At 40.4% G+C, this 15,210-nt stretch overlaps 1 protein-coding gene across 1 annotated transcript in view; it reads left to right on the top strand.

The window, feature by feature from the left end:
* The window catches only part of STPG4 (sperm-tail PG-rich repeat containing 4), a 38,840-nt gene that overhangs the window by 698 nt on the left and 22,932 nt on the right, over positions 1–15,210 (top strand). The window contains exons 2-5 of the mRNA XM_032840421.1: positions 1,406–1,465; positions 2,776–3,033; positions 13,019–13,083; positions 13,298–13,352. Of these exons, the coding sequence (XP_032696312.1) occupies positions 1,406–1,465; positions 2,776–3,033; positions 13,019–13,083; positions 13,298–13,352 (438 nt within the window). The remainder of the gene's footprint in view (positions 1–1,405; positions 1,466–2,775; positions 3,034–13,018; positions 13,084–13,297; positions 13,353–15,210) is intronic.

Here is a 15,210-nt window from a genome sequence, read left to right as displayed (position 1 = left end):
CAGCCCCTGCCAATTACCTTCCTTTAGAAGTACTGTTTACTTCTCCCTTCTTCCCACTTCATTTTCCTGGTCCCCGGTAGAGGTGGGAGACTAGTCTTGACCTGCCTGAGAAAGTTTGATTTCTGTGACTGTAAATGTGCAACAGAGAAGATTCAACATAAATCTAATAAAGGGAACATATAGGAAAAAATTCAGACTTAGCACTGTGTATGAAACAGTGGGTTTTGTTTTGTTTTGTTTTTTAGAGAAATGCACATTGCATAGTAAAACTAAAGCCCAGAGGTACTCATAAGTAGAGTGGGTATAAGTTGCCAAAAAGGAAGAATGAATTATATCAGTTTTACTGATTATTATTTCTAATGCATTGCTGCTCAAAATAACAGATTTTATAGTACTAACAAAAGCATTATAAATGGAAGTACAATTCATTGTTTTAATGACTTTACATAGTGAAAGTAGTACAAAAGGAAAAAACTATACAACTGTGTTCTGTTGGTGGTGAAGCTGAAACAAATGTGGAATAATAATAAATAGGTATAAGGTACCTAAGGTGGAAACCAAGAGCGTCCTTGGAAACTAAGCAATACCAAAATCATCTGCTTTTTAACTGGGCAGGTGAGGTGCTAAAAATAAAGGGAACCATTTATTGAGCACCGGGTTTGGGTCCAAGTCTTTAAATGTATAATGATTTATTCTCGTGCCAACCTTCTTATGCCTTATTTTTATACTCCTAAGAGGGAGTTGAGGCTTGTAAGGGTTAAGTAACTTACCTAGTTCTCCTAATTAGTAAGTGACAGAGCTCGATTTCAAGCCCAAGGTGATCTGGCTCCTCTGTCATTCTGCCTCTTTGGTGTCACATCTGGCTGGACAAGCTGAGAGAACTAGCTGTATCATATTTGTATTATACATGTTTGATAGTGTGTATAAAAACAGGAAAGGGCAGTTTTCAACATTTGCCATATCACTGGGAATTTGTATACCAATATCACATTAATTTGATGACTATGCACTCTCACCTTGAACTTCCAGCCCAATCACCTTAACTGTAAATCTATTATGATACAATTTTGGTCAATTACATGACTCTTTCCTTCCTAAGAACACTAAATGTTTTTGTCACATCTAATTTTCCTTATGACATGTCTTTTGAGATGAGGCTGTTTATTACTTTCATTTTTCCAAAGGGAATTTAAATAGGAACTTAGAATCACTTCAAGTCATAAAATAGCAATTTAAGGAAATGTGACAGGCAAAATTTATCATTATGTAGTTTTATTTTAATTCAGGCTGACCAATTTGACACAGGTATTGATTTCTTCAAGCAAATATTTTATAAAATATATTTATAATTAACTTCTATGGATCACCTCTCAAATGAGTAAGCACATTTTATGTTTGTTAATAGAAACCAGTGCGAAAGACATCATCTGTTGAAAGAGAAGGATGGTGGAGAATAGCATTAACAGTATGTGTGTTTTTATTCTTTGTATTCATATTTCCATTGATATTTTAATCAGCCTTAAATTTTAAGTCACTAACAATTGTAAGAAAACAGTGGACCTTATTTCCTATTTATAATTTTATTTATTTATTTAAATTTTTAAAAAGATTTTATTTATTTGTTTGACAGGGAGAGAGACAGTGAGAGAGGGAACACAAGCTGGGGGAGCGGGAAAGGGAGAAGCAGTCTTCCCACTGAGCAGGGAACTCGATCGGGGACTCGATCCCAGGACCTCATGACCTGAACCCAAGGCAGTTGCTTAATGACTGACCCACCCAGACACCCCCCTATTTATAATTTTTAGTACGAGCATCTGACTGAGAAACTAACTTTAAAATTTGGACGCAGGACAAAATACAACAACTCCAGGAATCTAGGTCTTTTACAGGGTATCTAGATAAGATCAATCTAGTTTATGACCTTGGTGAGCTTACACAAGAAAACGCCTCCATTCTATAAAAGGGGTTTGAGTTTCAGTTTTTATCTTAGGTGGTATGGAGTTTGTGATAAGTTCTGTTAAGATGGTCAACTTAGGAAGGCAAGGTGGTAATAGATGAAGAAAAACCAGAGGATCCCCTGTTCAAGAGATAGCATTTCTATATTGTAGAAGTATTTCCCGTCCAGACCCTTCATAAGAGAGGGGCCCATGGGCCAAAACTTTTTTGAAATGGAACTGATTTTAATGGTAGAACCAAGCCAGGTGCTAAGTGGAAATGTGGCCACAAAAGCAGCAGGGACTAAACTTGTAGTTCCGGCCATGCAGCCACACTGCGGCTGTGCTGTGAAAGTACCAAACCTCCTATTGGGCTGATGAAACCATGTGTTCTGCCAGCGCCTCCTCAGTCTCATGTTCTTATTTTTCAGCTTTTCATTTGAGGGCTAGAGAGAAACTTGTAGCACCCACCCAGCAGAAGTAGGCTAACTTTTTTTTTTAGTCAAGAAACTATCCTGAGTGGTCTCAAGAGAGACCTGATATTTATAGCCCAACTGCGTATCAAGGTTTCGTATCTCTGAAGTTACTTTTTAAAAAGTTAATAACTTCCAACTATGGCCGCAACCCATTTGCTATCATTCAGCAACTGTCTCAGAAAGGAAAGGATCATGATTCTCTTGAAATAGGGTTCTGTCAGGAGTGTTTACTATATTTGACAAAATTTTATTAAACCTTAAAACAGCAAGTAATGCTTCTTGAGAGTGACCCTTCAAAGAATGGTGTTTTAGGAGCTGTTACCAGTTTGCACACTGATCTGAAAAATGATGTCAATTTTCCACAGAATACTCCTATCCCTGGCACTTACCACTTGAAAACTTTCATTGAAGAATCCCTATTAAATCCAGTGATAGCAACCTACAATTTTAAAAACGAAGGAAGGAAAAGACCGCCTCTTGTGCAAAGAAACAATCTGGTACTAAATGACCTTCCCCTGTACGCACCTCCTGACTTCTTGGACTTGTTAAAGAAGCAACTGGCCTCGTACTCATTTAAAGACAAACCGCGGTCAAGTGCCAGCACGCCGGTTTACAAAGATCAGGTAAGGTGCTCCTAGCAGCTGGGTTCTTGTGGGAAAGCTACCAATAGCCCCTGAGGAGAATATCCTATGTCCTTTGAGTGCCTCTTCCCCAGGAGAAATTGAAAACCTATAGGATGCCTTATTGCCTACAGAAATCAAACAAGGGCTGTCTGATTTGCAAGTAGTCGCGTCCAGCAGGATTTTCCCCTGTGAGGCCTCCTTAACCTGAGAATACATGGGAAAAACTGTTCCCTCTCCAGGCACTCTTGGAGGGATTCCCCTGACTTGGGGGAGCTTCTGGAAACTTATCTGTGCTTGGGCCATACTTCTGTTTCCTCAGGCAGTTCATACAGTGTACCCTGTTCTTCCAAAGAGAAAATGTTTCCAGTAAGTAGTGCCCTTTAATTAGAGTGTGAATATAACCAGATACCATAGGGAAAGCTTTTTAAAAATGTCTTGTAGAAGTGAGCCCTGCGGTACCAGGAAGGTCACATTCTACGCTCTGCTCTGCCAGTTCATTCATAACACTGGAAATAAGAGCACCGCTGTGCTTCCAGTCCCGGGCTAGGTTCCGTGCAGGGAAGATATTCCTGACTGGGGAGTATTTGAGTAAGAATACAAGAACAAATATATCAAGTGCTAAGATAAATAGCGTGGCAGGAAATGCCAGGGGTATTCAGTGTAGGCTGAGTTGAAAAGCTGGAAGGCTCCCAGGATTAAGTAGGACCCAAGCCGGACCTTGAATAATACATGACATTTATGTGGCTCTTAATAGCTTACTGTGAGTTTCCCCACGTATTCTCATAGTTGTTCTTCCCCAGCATTCTGAAATAGGCAGAATAGATGTTACCCCCATTTTTTATGTGAAAACCATGGTGAGTAGATACCAAGTCACTTGTTCAGAGGCACGTAGACAGGTAGGTAAGGCAGTACTTTTAACTGACGGTTTCTGAGCCCAATTTGGTGCCTTGTCCAGAGCGCCTCTGGCTATGAACGAGTGGCAGAGTTCGGGGTATATAAAGGGAGGTGTTCAAGGGAGGGGCATAACACTGTGGAAGGCTGGCAGAGAGAGACTTGTGACTTGGCCTTTGGGACTGGGGACTTGAGGCCTCCCATTTATTAAAGATTTCATTTATTTATTTGAGAGAGAGAGAGAGAGTAAGAAAACATGAGTAGGGGAGGCTCAGAGGGAGAAGCAGAATGCCCACTGAGCAGGGAGCCCCATGCAGGGCTCGAACCCCAGGACTCTGGGATCATGACCTGAGCCAAGAGCAGATGCTTAACAGACAGCGCCACCCACAAGGCCCAGGCCTCCCATTTATAAAGAAGCTAGTAATAGTATCAACCCCTACAACTTTATCAGAATATTGTGATAACCTGAGAAGAAATGCATTGCCACCGGAGGTTGAATTATATGCAAGGGCTGTGGTTGTGAAGATGGACAAGACATTTTCAGCAGGATGAGCCTGTCATAGCCAACACGGAAACCCTTCCTACTGTTTTGCAAATTATGGCTTTGAAACAGGGCAGAGTGATAAATGTTCATTGGGTAAATCTTATCCTGTTTGCTTCAGTGGATGAATACAAACACTAAATTATGCTGACTTTTATGGCTCAGTATCGGGTAACCATGCTACATGTGAAATCATTCTGGCCACCCCAGGGCAGGATCCTCCTTCCTCATTCTGCGCCACTGTTTACTGCCCTTCTGTTTCCTCTCTTCTTGCTTTTACGGGTTATTGAGGGTAGGTCAAGGCCCACTGATGAAAGGAGAAAACATAGAAGGTTGGTATTAGGCAAAATCTAAAGCTTTAAAAGACCGTAAGAATTTGGCTTACCCAGAGGGGTAGATAAAACCTGAAAACAAACTCTTTCTGTTTCTTTCTTTCTCCTCTCTCTCCCTACCTCCCCCAAAGGATTGTGCTATAGAAAATGGAAGAATTAAATGTTTTCCTAATTTGCTGTTTTCAAAGGATCTACGATAATGTTCTCAGGAGGAGAGACATTCAGATGTGGCATTGTTTACTCACCAATAAAATTCACAATTCTGTTTTTTTTTTAATGCAGAGCTCAGTAAAATAATAATTTGAATCTGAAGTAGATAGGGTAGACGTTGTTATTTATTAATATGGAACTATATTCTCCAGCTTCACAATTTTTAATAGAACATTCACTTTATACCCCCATTAGTGCTGCTTTTTTATTTGTAAATTTTTTGCTATTTTCAACACCTTTATTCTGATGCATGTAACTCACTGGAGCATCTGTATCAAAGACTCAGATCAGATGTGGATGTGTGTGTGTGTGTGTGTGCGCGCGCACGCATGCGTGTATACTCATCTATGTCTGGCTCTTTGCAAAGACTATTTGAGATGGCCCTACGAGTTTTACAATAATTCTTTCTGTATTTATGTTGGAGGAGTAATAGGTTTTTATTGTAGGACATACGTGCAGATGTGGGGCTGTGTCTCTCCCTGTCTATAGTGTTATAAGCTTCTCTTGGCCTTGTTGCCATCCTCCAGCGGCCCCTGGGTTCCTCCCAATCGTTTCTGGATGATTTCAGCTCCTTCGTGCCCCCACTCTCTCCAAAGCGCCTGTCATGATTTTAATACACCCGTGCGTGATCTTGCAACAAACTGGCTTTTCAGTTTCTTGAATTCTCCTCTGCCTCAGCCACTGGGTCTTTAGAGTTGTTTTGTTTGATCGAATGGGTTTCTTGGCTTTGTTGTTTTTTTGTTTTTTACACTCCTTAGAGTTTCTCAAGACCAATCATTTTAACCCTCCACAGTCTCAACTGCAGGCAACCCATTCTTCTCACCATCTCCTAATCTTCTGTTTCGCTCAGCCTAGCACCTTAACCACCCCCCCCCCAATTTTTCTGTCCTCCCCATCCCTAATCCATGGATCTGACCTCCTTTTTCAGTGCCTCTGACTTTCTGATGTTTTCCTTCCTCGCGGAGCTTCAGGTCCTGGTCACTTTAGAGTTTCCCCCTGCACATGTCCGCAGTCCCTGCCCAAGGGGCTCATCTTACCTGTCTAGCAAGCCTGTCACACTGGTTAAGTCCAAGTCTCTAGGAACTTGGTCCCTGGATCCATGTTGCTGAATGACTGGCCTCATTTTAAATTCTTCACCTTTCCTGCCACTGAATGGACTTCCCTGGTGTTTTCTCTGACACTCTTTCAGGTGGCTTTATCTCACATCTCCCCTCTTTCCAAAACCCCAAGTCCTCATCCTCAGCCCTCCCTCTTCTCTCTTCTCACCTCCTTCAGCCCCTTCTCCCTGACTTCTTCATGTAGGAGCACCCCTGACCCTCTTCCCCTTCTACACTCACTCCCTTGGTGATTTCATTCAGCCCCAAGGCTTTGGACACCATCTAATTGTTGGAGATTTCCAAATTTATATCTCCTTCCCAGACTTCTCTCTTGAGCTCCAGACTTGTGTATCCAACTGCTTTCTTGACCTCTGCACTTGTATGTCTAAGTCAGGGTTTCTCAACTTTGGCACTCTTGACATTTTTGGATGGTATAATTCTTTGTCATGGGGGCTGTTCTGAACTTTGTAGGATGTTCAGCAGCATTCCTGGATAATTAGATGCCATAAGCTAAGTAGATGCCATTAGCAGTCCCCCCTACAGTTGTAACAACCCAAGCTGTCTCCAGACATTGCCAAATGTTCCGTGGGAGTGAGAAGGGGGTAATAAAACCAGCCAACCAATCAACTAACCAACAAACCCATCTCCTTCCTGATTGAGAACCTTTGTGACAATGGGTGTGACCTCTGAGTGGCTGTTCTCAGGGTCAGCAGGTTTATTGGGACCTGGCTTCATCTCCCTCTCTTCCTGCCCCTGGTCTCCTGGCTGCTTCTTGAGCTTGCCACTGCACCTGTCTTTGCATTGGATCTTCCTTCTTCTGGAATGCTCTTATTCCATCTATCTGCATGGCTCACTCCATCTCCTTCTTCAGGTCTTTCTTCAAGTGTCACCTTCTCAATAAGCCCCATTTAATTCACCATCTGACACTCCTGACCTTAGGAGGGAATCCTGCCCTTCTTATTTTTTCTTTTGCACCTGTAGCCATCAATACACTATAATTTACTTGTACTTTGCATTTATTATTTGTTGTCTGCTTTTCCCCATGAGCTTCATAAGGACATGAATATTTATCTTTTTTACTCACTGTTACATCTTTGCCTTTAGAACAGTGTCTGATGATTAATATGCATTGAATGTGGAATGAATGAACGATTATCCAGCTCTTTGATATCTGTCTGGGTCTTACACTATTTGTTTCTTTGGATGTGTGATTTTCTTTGACCCTGTGTACATTGTTCACAATTCCTCAAAACTGATTTTCATGAACCCTAAGACCTAAATGAAAGTGTTTTCCTTCAGGGAAGGCTTGCTTTTGGTTCTGCTTTACGGGGTAGCTACCAATCTGGGGCCACTTGAAATACACTGCTCATGTATTCTTGGGTCACTCCAGTGATGGCACTTTGTGCAAGGGACCAGCCCATAGTTACAGTCTCTCAATAGTGGATTTCTTCCCCCTTTTCCAATTCTGCTTAGCACCAAGGCAACTCTGTGTACAGACTCTTAGCATTGGGTGATACGGGAGGGCTTACTTTCAGAAAGTGCTCTTCTAGGGTCTCTAATTCCTGTGGGTAGGACCCCTATTAGATCACCATCACTGATGGGCCTAAGCTTTGGCCTCTGGAGCCTCGTAAGAAAATGCAGCTCTGTTCTTCTGCTGAGTTTAGTCTGAACCGGCAAACATCCTCTGGGCAAAACTTGGCCACTTAACCTCTCTGGCTTCTTGTTATGTCTTGCTTTGGGGTTCTTAAATTTCCTTATTATCTGCTTAGCAATTTCTTGTCATTTTAAAAACTCTTGCTTATTTGCTTTTAATATTTTATTCCTCATTTCTAGTAGTTGTCTGCAGTGAGAAAGCTCATCATCCAAATAACCTAGCTCACCACTAATAGAAACCAGACCTTTTTTTCCACTTAGAAATATACTGTGAATCTTTTCCACACCCTTATGTGTTCTCTACATCATCTCAAATAGCTGCATAGTATCCTACTAGATGGACATATCCTGATGTATTCAGCATTTTCTGCTGTTAGTCACAGAGTGGAGTTGTTGGGGAAAGGAATGCAGCTGTCTAAGTCTTTAGAGATGCATTGCCAAATGCTTTTACAGAAAAATTGTGCCATCCTGCATCTCTCTCTTGCAGAATATAATAAATCTGGTACCATTTTACATCCACTGTTTATGTTTTCAACTAAAAACATGGATCAAATGACTGAAATGGGAAATGTTAAAGTATAAACTTGAAATCAGTGTGCTGGGGAGCTCCTGAACAACCCGAAGCCCACTACGTCTGTTCCAGTCCCCTGACCATGCACAGGAAAGGGAGAAGATAGTGACGCTGCCCCTGTCTATAGCCAGTGAGTCAGTGACCATGTGGCTTCCACACTTTTGCACCGAAGGGTAAAAATGAGTCATGTTCTTTTTTTTTTTTTTTTTAATTTTAGATAGTTAACATACAGTGCAATATTGTTTCCTGGAATAGAGTCACGTTCTCTTATAATCCAATTGAAATAGATAGTCTAGTTTAAAAATGAAGAAACAATATGAACTGGCAATTCACAAAGAGACATACCAGTTCCTTAAAAAAAAAAAAAAAAGGCACAAAGTGATGCTTGGCTTCAGCTAATAATTAAATAATTGCAAAGGAACAAAAGCAGCTAGACACTTTTTTTTTTTTTTTTTTTTTTTGCCTGTCAGATGATCAACAGTTTAAGTTTGATGATACCCATTATTGGCAAAAGGGGTACGGAAACATATTCTCACACACTGTTTGTATAATACAAATTGTTGCGAGTATTTTGGAAGATAATTTGGTAATTCCTAGCAGCTTTAAAGGCATATAGTAAGGGATGCCTGGGTGGTTCCATTGGTTAAGTGTCTGCCTTCAGCTCGGGTCATGATCCCAGGGTACTGGAATCAAGTCCTGCATCAAGCTCTTTGCTCAGTGGGGAGCCTGCTTCTCCCTCTGCCTGCTGCTCTCACTGCTTGTGTTCCGTCTCCCTCTCTCTCTGACATATAAATAAATAAAATCTCTTTAAAAATGCATATAGTGGGGCGCCTGGGTGGCTCAGTGGCTTAAGCCTCTGCCTTCGGCTCAGGTCATGATCTCAGGGTCTTGGGGTCAAGCCCCGAATTGGGCTCTCTGCTTGGTGGGAAGCCTGCTTCCCCCTCTCTCTGCCTGCCTCTCTGCCTACCTGTGATCTCTCTCTCTGTGTCAAATAAATAAAATCTTAAAAAAAATTTTAAAAAAATAAAAATAGTGAGGTGAATCTATGTATTGATATGGAAGCATCTCCAAGATACATATTAATAAAATACTCAAGCAACAAACCAATATTTATAGCGTAATTCCGTTTGTATGAATGAAAACAGATATACCTATATATGATATTAAATGCTTCCTTTCTTGAGAGTTATTTAAGCAATCATTAACAGTGGTTTCCATTTGGGAAGTAAGGGTTACATAGGGCACAAGGAGACTTACCATTATTTTGTTCTTTCTGTAGACTTTGATTGTATGCAAGTAATATTCTTTCCAATCATGCTCATTTGTAAAGAAATCAAAATTTTTTCCAACATGTTTTCTATTTTATCTCATTACATTTTCCATTTAAAAACTTCTCTTATTTACTTCCTAGGTTGGGAGCATTTCCATGAAAATCAAAAACAAAATTTTTAAATTGCCTCAAACTTCTGTCCAGGCTTTTGCCTTGGAAGATGAAGCTCACATAAAAGGAAACAAATTCGGCGATTCCACCTCTCCCAACTCTCAGGTCAAAGGGGGATTGTTAGGCTGGAAAAGCACCCCTATGAACTTAGAAAATGAGCCAAAGAGGAGGAAATGAGCCAAAGGGTCCATTTTATTTTTGAATTTTGTATTATTTAAAAAAAATTATTTAAATTGTATTATTTAAAAAAAATTTATTCATTTGAGAGAGACGGAGTGAACAAGGGCACAGCAGTGGGGAGGGTCAGAGGGTGAAAGAGAGGGAGAAACAGATCCCCACTGAGCAGGATGCCCAACACAGGGCTTAATCCCAGGACTCTGGGATCATGACCTGAGCTGAAGGCAGACCCTTAACTGACTGAGCCACCCAGGTGTCCCTATTTTATTTTAAAAATTTTTTAAAGATTTTATTCATTTAATTGACAGACAGAGATCACAGGTAGGCAGAGAGGCAGGCAGAGAGAGAGAGGGGGGAAGCAGGCTCTATGCTGAGCAGAGAGCCCGATGCGGGGCTCGATCCCAGGACCCTGGGATCATGACCTGAGCCGAAGGCAGAGGTTTTAACCCACTGAGCCACCCAGGCACCCTTATTTTAATTTTTTAAAAGATTTATTTATTTTTATTTTAGAGAGAGAGAGAGAGAGAATGGGGGTGGGGAGGTAGAGAATCCCACGCAGACTCTCTGCTGAGCAAAGAGCTCGATGTAGGGCTTGATCTCGCAGCCCTGGGATCATGATCTGAGCTGAAATCAAGAGTCAGATGCTCAATCCTCCCAGCGCCCCCAAAGGATCCATTTTAATGTGTTCAAAAGACATCCTTGAACAGCCAGTTAGGAGACTGATGTTGAGAAAATCTGGCGGATTCATTGATCGTTGTTAGCTGTGTTTATAGCTGTGAAGATGATGTCTTTGAAGACACGTTAATTTGAAAAGCATTGCATGGTAAAAATAATGGCTGGTGGAATTTTCAACAGAATGGTTTTGCATTGACAAAATACCCATGGAGAGAAACCTTGTGCCCAAAGAGGGGCTGACAAATAATATTATAGGAAACTGGAGACTTAAATGTTAGGATAATGAAATGCAAAATGTAGATGGAACAATTCATTGTGTATTTTTAAAAAGATTTATTTATCTGTTTTAGAGGAAGAGTGTGAGTGTGCCAGCAGGGGGAGGGGTAGAGGGAGAAATAATCTCAAGCTGACTCCTCACTGAGCGTGGAGCCTGTGGTTGGACTCCTCCTTAGGACCCTGAGATAGTGACCTGAACTGAAATGCTATGACCCCAAAGGAAGCGCTGGCTTAAAATACATTCCTGCGCTCCCATGGTATGATGAAACAAACAAACAAACTCACGTTTCCTTGGTGTTTATTATTTCCAGTGAACAATTAACAAGGCACAGGTGCATCAGGACAACGTATGTATTTCATCATAAAATCTGTATTTACTGATATTATCACTGTAGCCACGAAAAGCTGCTCCTGCAAGCAAAACGGTATTAATATGTGAAAGACAGCTGTGGGGCAAAATATAACAGCTGAACTTCCTTGTGGCAGATAATGCCAGGGTATGGATGCCTCATTTTCAGCAGAGGCAGCCTTGTATTTCTAAACCTGGTTTTAAAATAATAGGGGTGGGGGAGATTGTTCACTTCCAGGGAGGCTTCTTTCCAGGATTTTGTAACACAAGTCCTCCTTGCCATCTCCTTCAACCTAGGTATTTCTGGAGATTGGGTCAGTTTTCTTTCCCCTGGATCCTAGTTCTCCTTCCCTCTCTTCCTCCTCTCTGTCACACATCCCAGTCTCTGTGCATACCAGTTCCTGACATTCCCTTCAGTCACATACTCCTGGGTTAATACCTGTAGATCCAGAGACAATGGAGCTTCCCAGGTACTTTGCAACAAGCTTGGCAATGGGCAGACAGTCTCTTTTGCAACATTCCTCCTTAAAGTGTCCTCCATGGCCGCCTCGAGGAAGTCTTGCCTTTCCTGAAACCCCAATCAAATTTCAGTCTTTGCCATCTTTAAACCACTTGGGTGGATTTATTTATTTAATTATTTCCCCCACATCCCTGGCTTTATTGAGGTATGATCATTAGATCCCACATATGAGTGATACAAAACAGTATCTGTCTTTCTCTGCCTTATTGCACTTCGCACAATGTGCTCCAGTTTCAACCCTGTTGTTGCAAATGGCAGGATTTCTTTTTTCACAGTTGAGTAATATTCCTTTGATACACACACAAGTAGGCTCATAAGTAGGATCACACACTCACATATAGCATTTTGATCAGACGCATATATTCATCACCCACTCCTCCATCAGTGGACACTTAGGTTGTTATTTCTTTTTCTTGCCTAATTATTCTGGTTAGGGCTTCCAATACTATGTTGAATAGGAATGGAAAAAGTGAACACCCTTGTCCTGCTCCTGACTTTAGAGGAAAATCTTTTAGTTTTTCACCACTGAGTATATGAGATTAGGTGTGGGTCATTAGTTGGTTTTAATCTCTCCCCACTCCCAAGTCTCCAATTTGTCTTTTATCATTTTATTTATAGAATTTTATATTAGAATTGTTTACATAGGGGCGCCTGGGTGGCTCAGTCAGTTAAGTGGCTGCCTTTGGTTCAGGTCATGATCCCAGGGCCCAGGGATCAAGCCCCACATTGGGCTCCCTGCTTAGTGGAGAGCCTGCTTCTCCCTCTCCCTCTGTCTGCCACTCTGCCTACTTAAGCTCTCTCTTTATTGCTCTGTCAAATAAATAAATAAAATCTTAAAAAAAAATTGTTATGTATGTGCTTTCCCAACTCCTACTGGCCAGGAGCCATATCTCTCTTACCCTTATATTCCCCACCACACCTAGCAGTGCTTTACCCACATAGCAGGCTCACCAAATGGTTGTTGAATGGATTTGTTAGGTCTAGTACATTTAAAATATGATCAATTGTACAGAATTCTTCTATGCACCCTCTCAGGCACACTATCATAAAGTTTACCATGAAAAGGGATTATTTGTTGAATGTTTTCAGGTTTCATCTTTGAAAATGAACTTTTTCCACTATTAAGACTGAGAATAAATGACATAACACTGTATGGTCATAAAATAAAGGATTACAAATGACAGGTAATAAGATAAAGTGAGCTTAAGACCTGTATTAATCTATTTTTGGTGTCCTCGTCCATTCTCTGCAGTCAGTTAAGCTCTCACCAGGGCAATATGATCTACTTCCTGCACCGGTTCCCAAGCAAGCTTCCAGGTAACTATACACCTATTAAGTCGCTTTTAATAATTTCACTCGTGCCTTTTTATTTACATACTTAACCAATACTAATGGCTTTTAAATTTTATTTATGCCCATCATCTCTAGATTAGCATTTTCAAATATTTAGTGAGAGACAGGAAATAAATCAACAATGTTCCCATATTAAAAAATAGATTTAGAACATCTTTTTTTTTTTTTTTTTAAATAGGAGCTTCGTATTTCGTTCTACAGTTCAAAGATTTCCAACAGGCTGCTTCACTCCTGTAAGTATATTGTAGACAATTAAAACATGATGAATTTGATGTTTAAAATATGCAGTGGTTCATTTTGACATATCAAGATTAACGTTTTGATCACTGTAGTAGATAAGCAATGAATGATTAATGTAATTGATTTAAGATATACTTAAAGTATATCTGAAGATATACCAGGGATTTCAAAGTAAGTAACCCATTTGTGTCAAGGTATAGAAGAAAAGTAAAAGCTCTTTCCCTTTCTGTAGGTCTTGACTCATATCCCATTCTCAGTGAAGTCACCAACAGTCACCTGTTCAGAATTTCCTGTTCCCCCTTCCTTGGTTTATTTTTCTCCATCTTGTTCATCACTATATGATACACTACTCTCAGACATTAATCTATCCTGTTTTATCTGTCTCCCCCCACAATGTAAGCTTCATGTAGGAGGAGACTTTTGTCTGTTTTTGTCCTGTATACATAACACCTAGAAAAATGGCTGGCACATGGTAGTTATTCATTTAATTAATTAGTAAAATCATCAGAGATGTTAGATAGATCCTTGTATTTACAACAAAAAGGAAAAGTATCTCTGGTTTCTTTAAAAAATGTGAAAATGCCTTCCTGTTTCTACAAATTTTCAAATATATGGCCATGTGTTTTGGTAAATATGTATACCCTTAGATAATTAACTAACTAGTATAATGCCAAAAAATAAATAATTATATACATATTTTGAAGGATTAAGGCAATATGAAATTACTTTGGGATGGTTTGATGGCTTGAGTTACCTATTTGTAGCTAAAAACCCAGGGAGAGAAAGATATACGGTGAACATCTGAAAGAGGAATTTAGATAACAGAATTCAGAAACAGACCCTAGACTATCTAGGATTTTTGTATTTGATAAAGATGGTATGACAAATCAGTAAGGAAAGGAAGAGAATATTTTTTGCTGAGCAATTGGTTAAATAACTTAGAAATTAAGTTAGATTCTTCCTACCACATAATAAAGTAAATTTCATATTGATAAAAGAATTAAATGAAGCATAAAACCAGAAGAAAATATATTATCCTATGTCTAATTTTAGGATAAGGCAGATTTTCTGAGATCAGGGCAGTGGGTGAACTGCAAAGGAGAAGTATTTGATTTAACCACACAACATTTAACATTTCCTGTATATCAGAAGACAAACTGTAAACAAGGCTAATTCAGAACATTTATTTTCAACATACCCAGCAGATAAAGGACTAATGGCCTTATTTAAACTTCTCTTAACAATCTAGAGGAAAAACTTCAATAGAAAAGTAAAACAGATGACAGCCAGAAGTGGACTATTCATGTAACAAGAAGTTCAGATAGCCAACAAAGGTGAAAAAATTTTGATCCCACGATCAAATGTGAGAAACTGAAAGGCTGACTGAAAACTTTTTGTATGTGGGTGGTGTGCTGGGTTGAATAATGGCCCCAAAAATGTGGCCATGTCCTAATTTTTAGAACCTGTGAATGTTACTTTATGTGGCAGAGACCGCCCTGCTGACATGATTACATGAAGGATCCTGAGATGGGGAGATGGTTCTGGATTCTCCGGTGGGTCCTAGATGCACTCACAAGTGTCCTTATAAGAGGGAGGCAGGGGGAGGTTTGAGAAGGGGGAGAAGGCAGTGTGGTCACAGAGGCAGAGGTTGGAGTGATGCAACCACAAGCCAAGGAAGGTGGCCCTCCCTAGAAGCTGGGGGCACAGGACACTAATGCAGGTGGGGATTATGTCCAGTGGATTTCACAGTGGATTGATGGGAGGAGGACGTGGTTTTTCCTTTGGGTATCCCCTGGGCCTTTTCTTTTGCACATGTCAGTAGCTTCAAAATGACTCTTCGGCCTCTGGCTT

Source organism: Lontra canadensis, unplaced genomic scaffold, assembly GCF_010015895.1.
Source record: "Lontra canadensis isolate GAN:19392208 unplaced genomic scaffold, GSC_riverotter_1.0 scaffold112, whole genome shotgun sequence".
NCBI classification, from domain to species: domain Eukaryota; kingdom Metazoa; phylum Chordata; class Mammalia; order Carnivora; family Mustelidae; genus Lontra; species Lontra canadensis.
The sequence above is the reverse complement of the archived record's forward strand: the minus strand, read 5'-3'. Positions and strand labels throughout refer to the sequence as shown.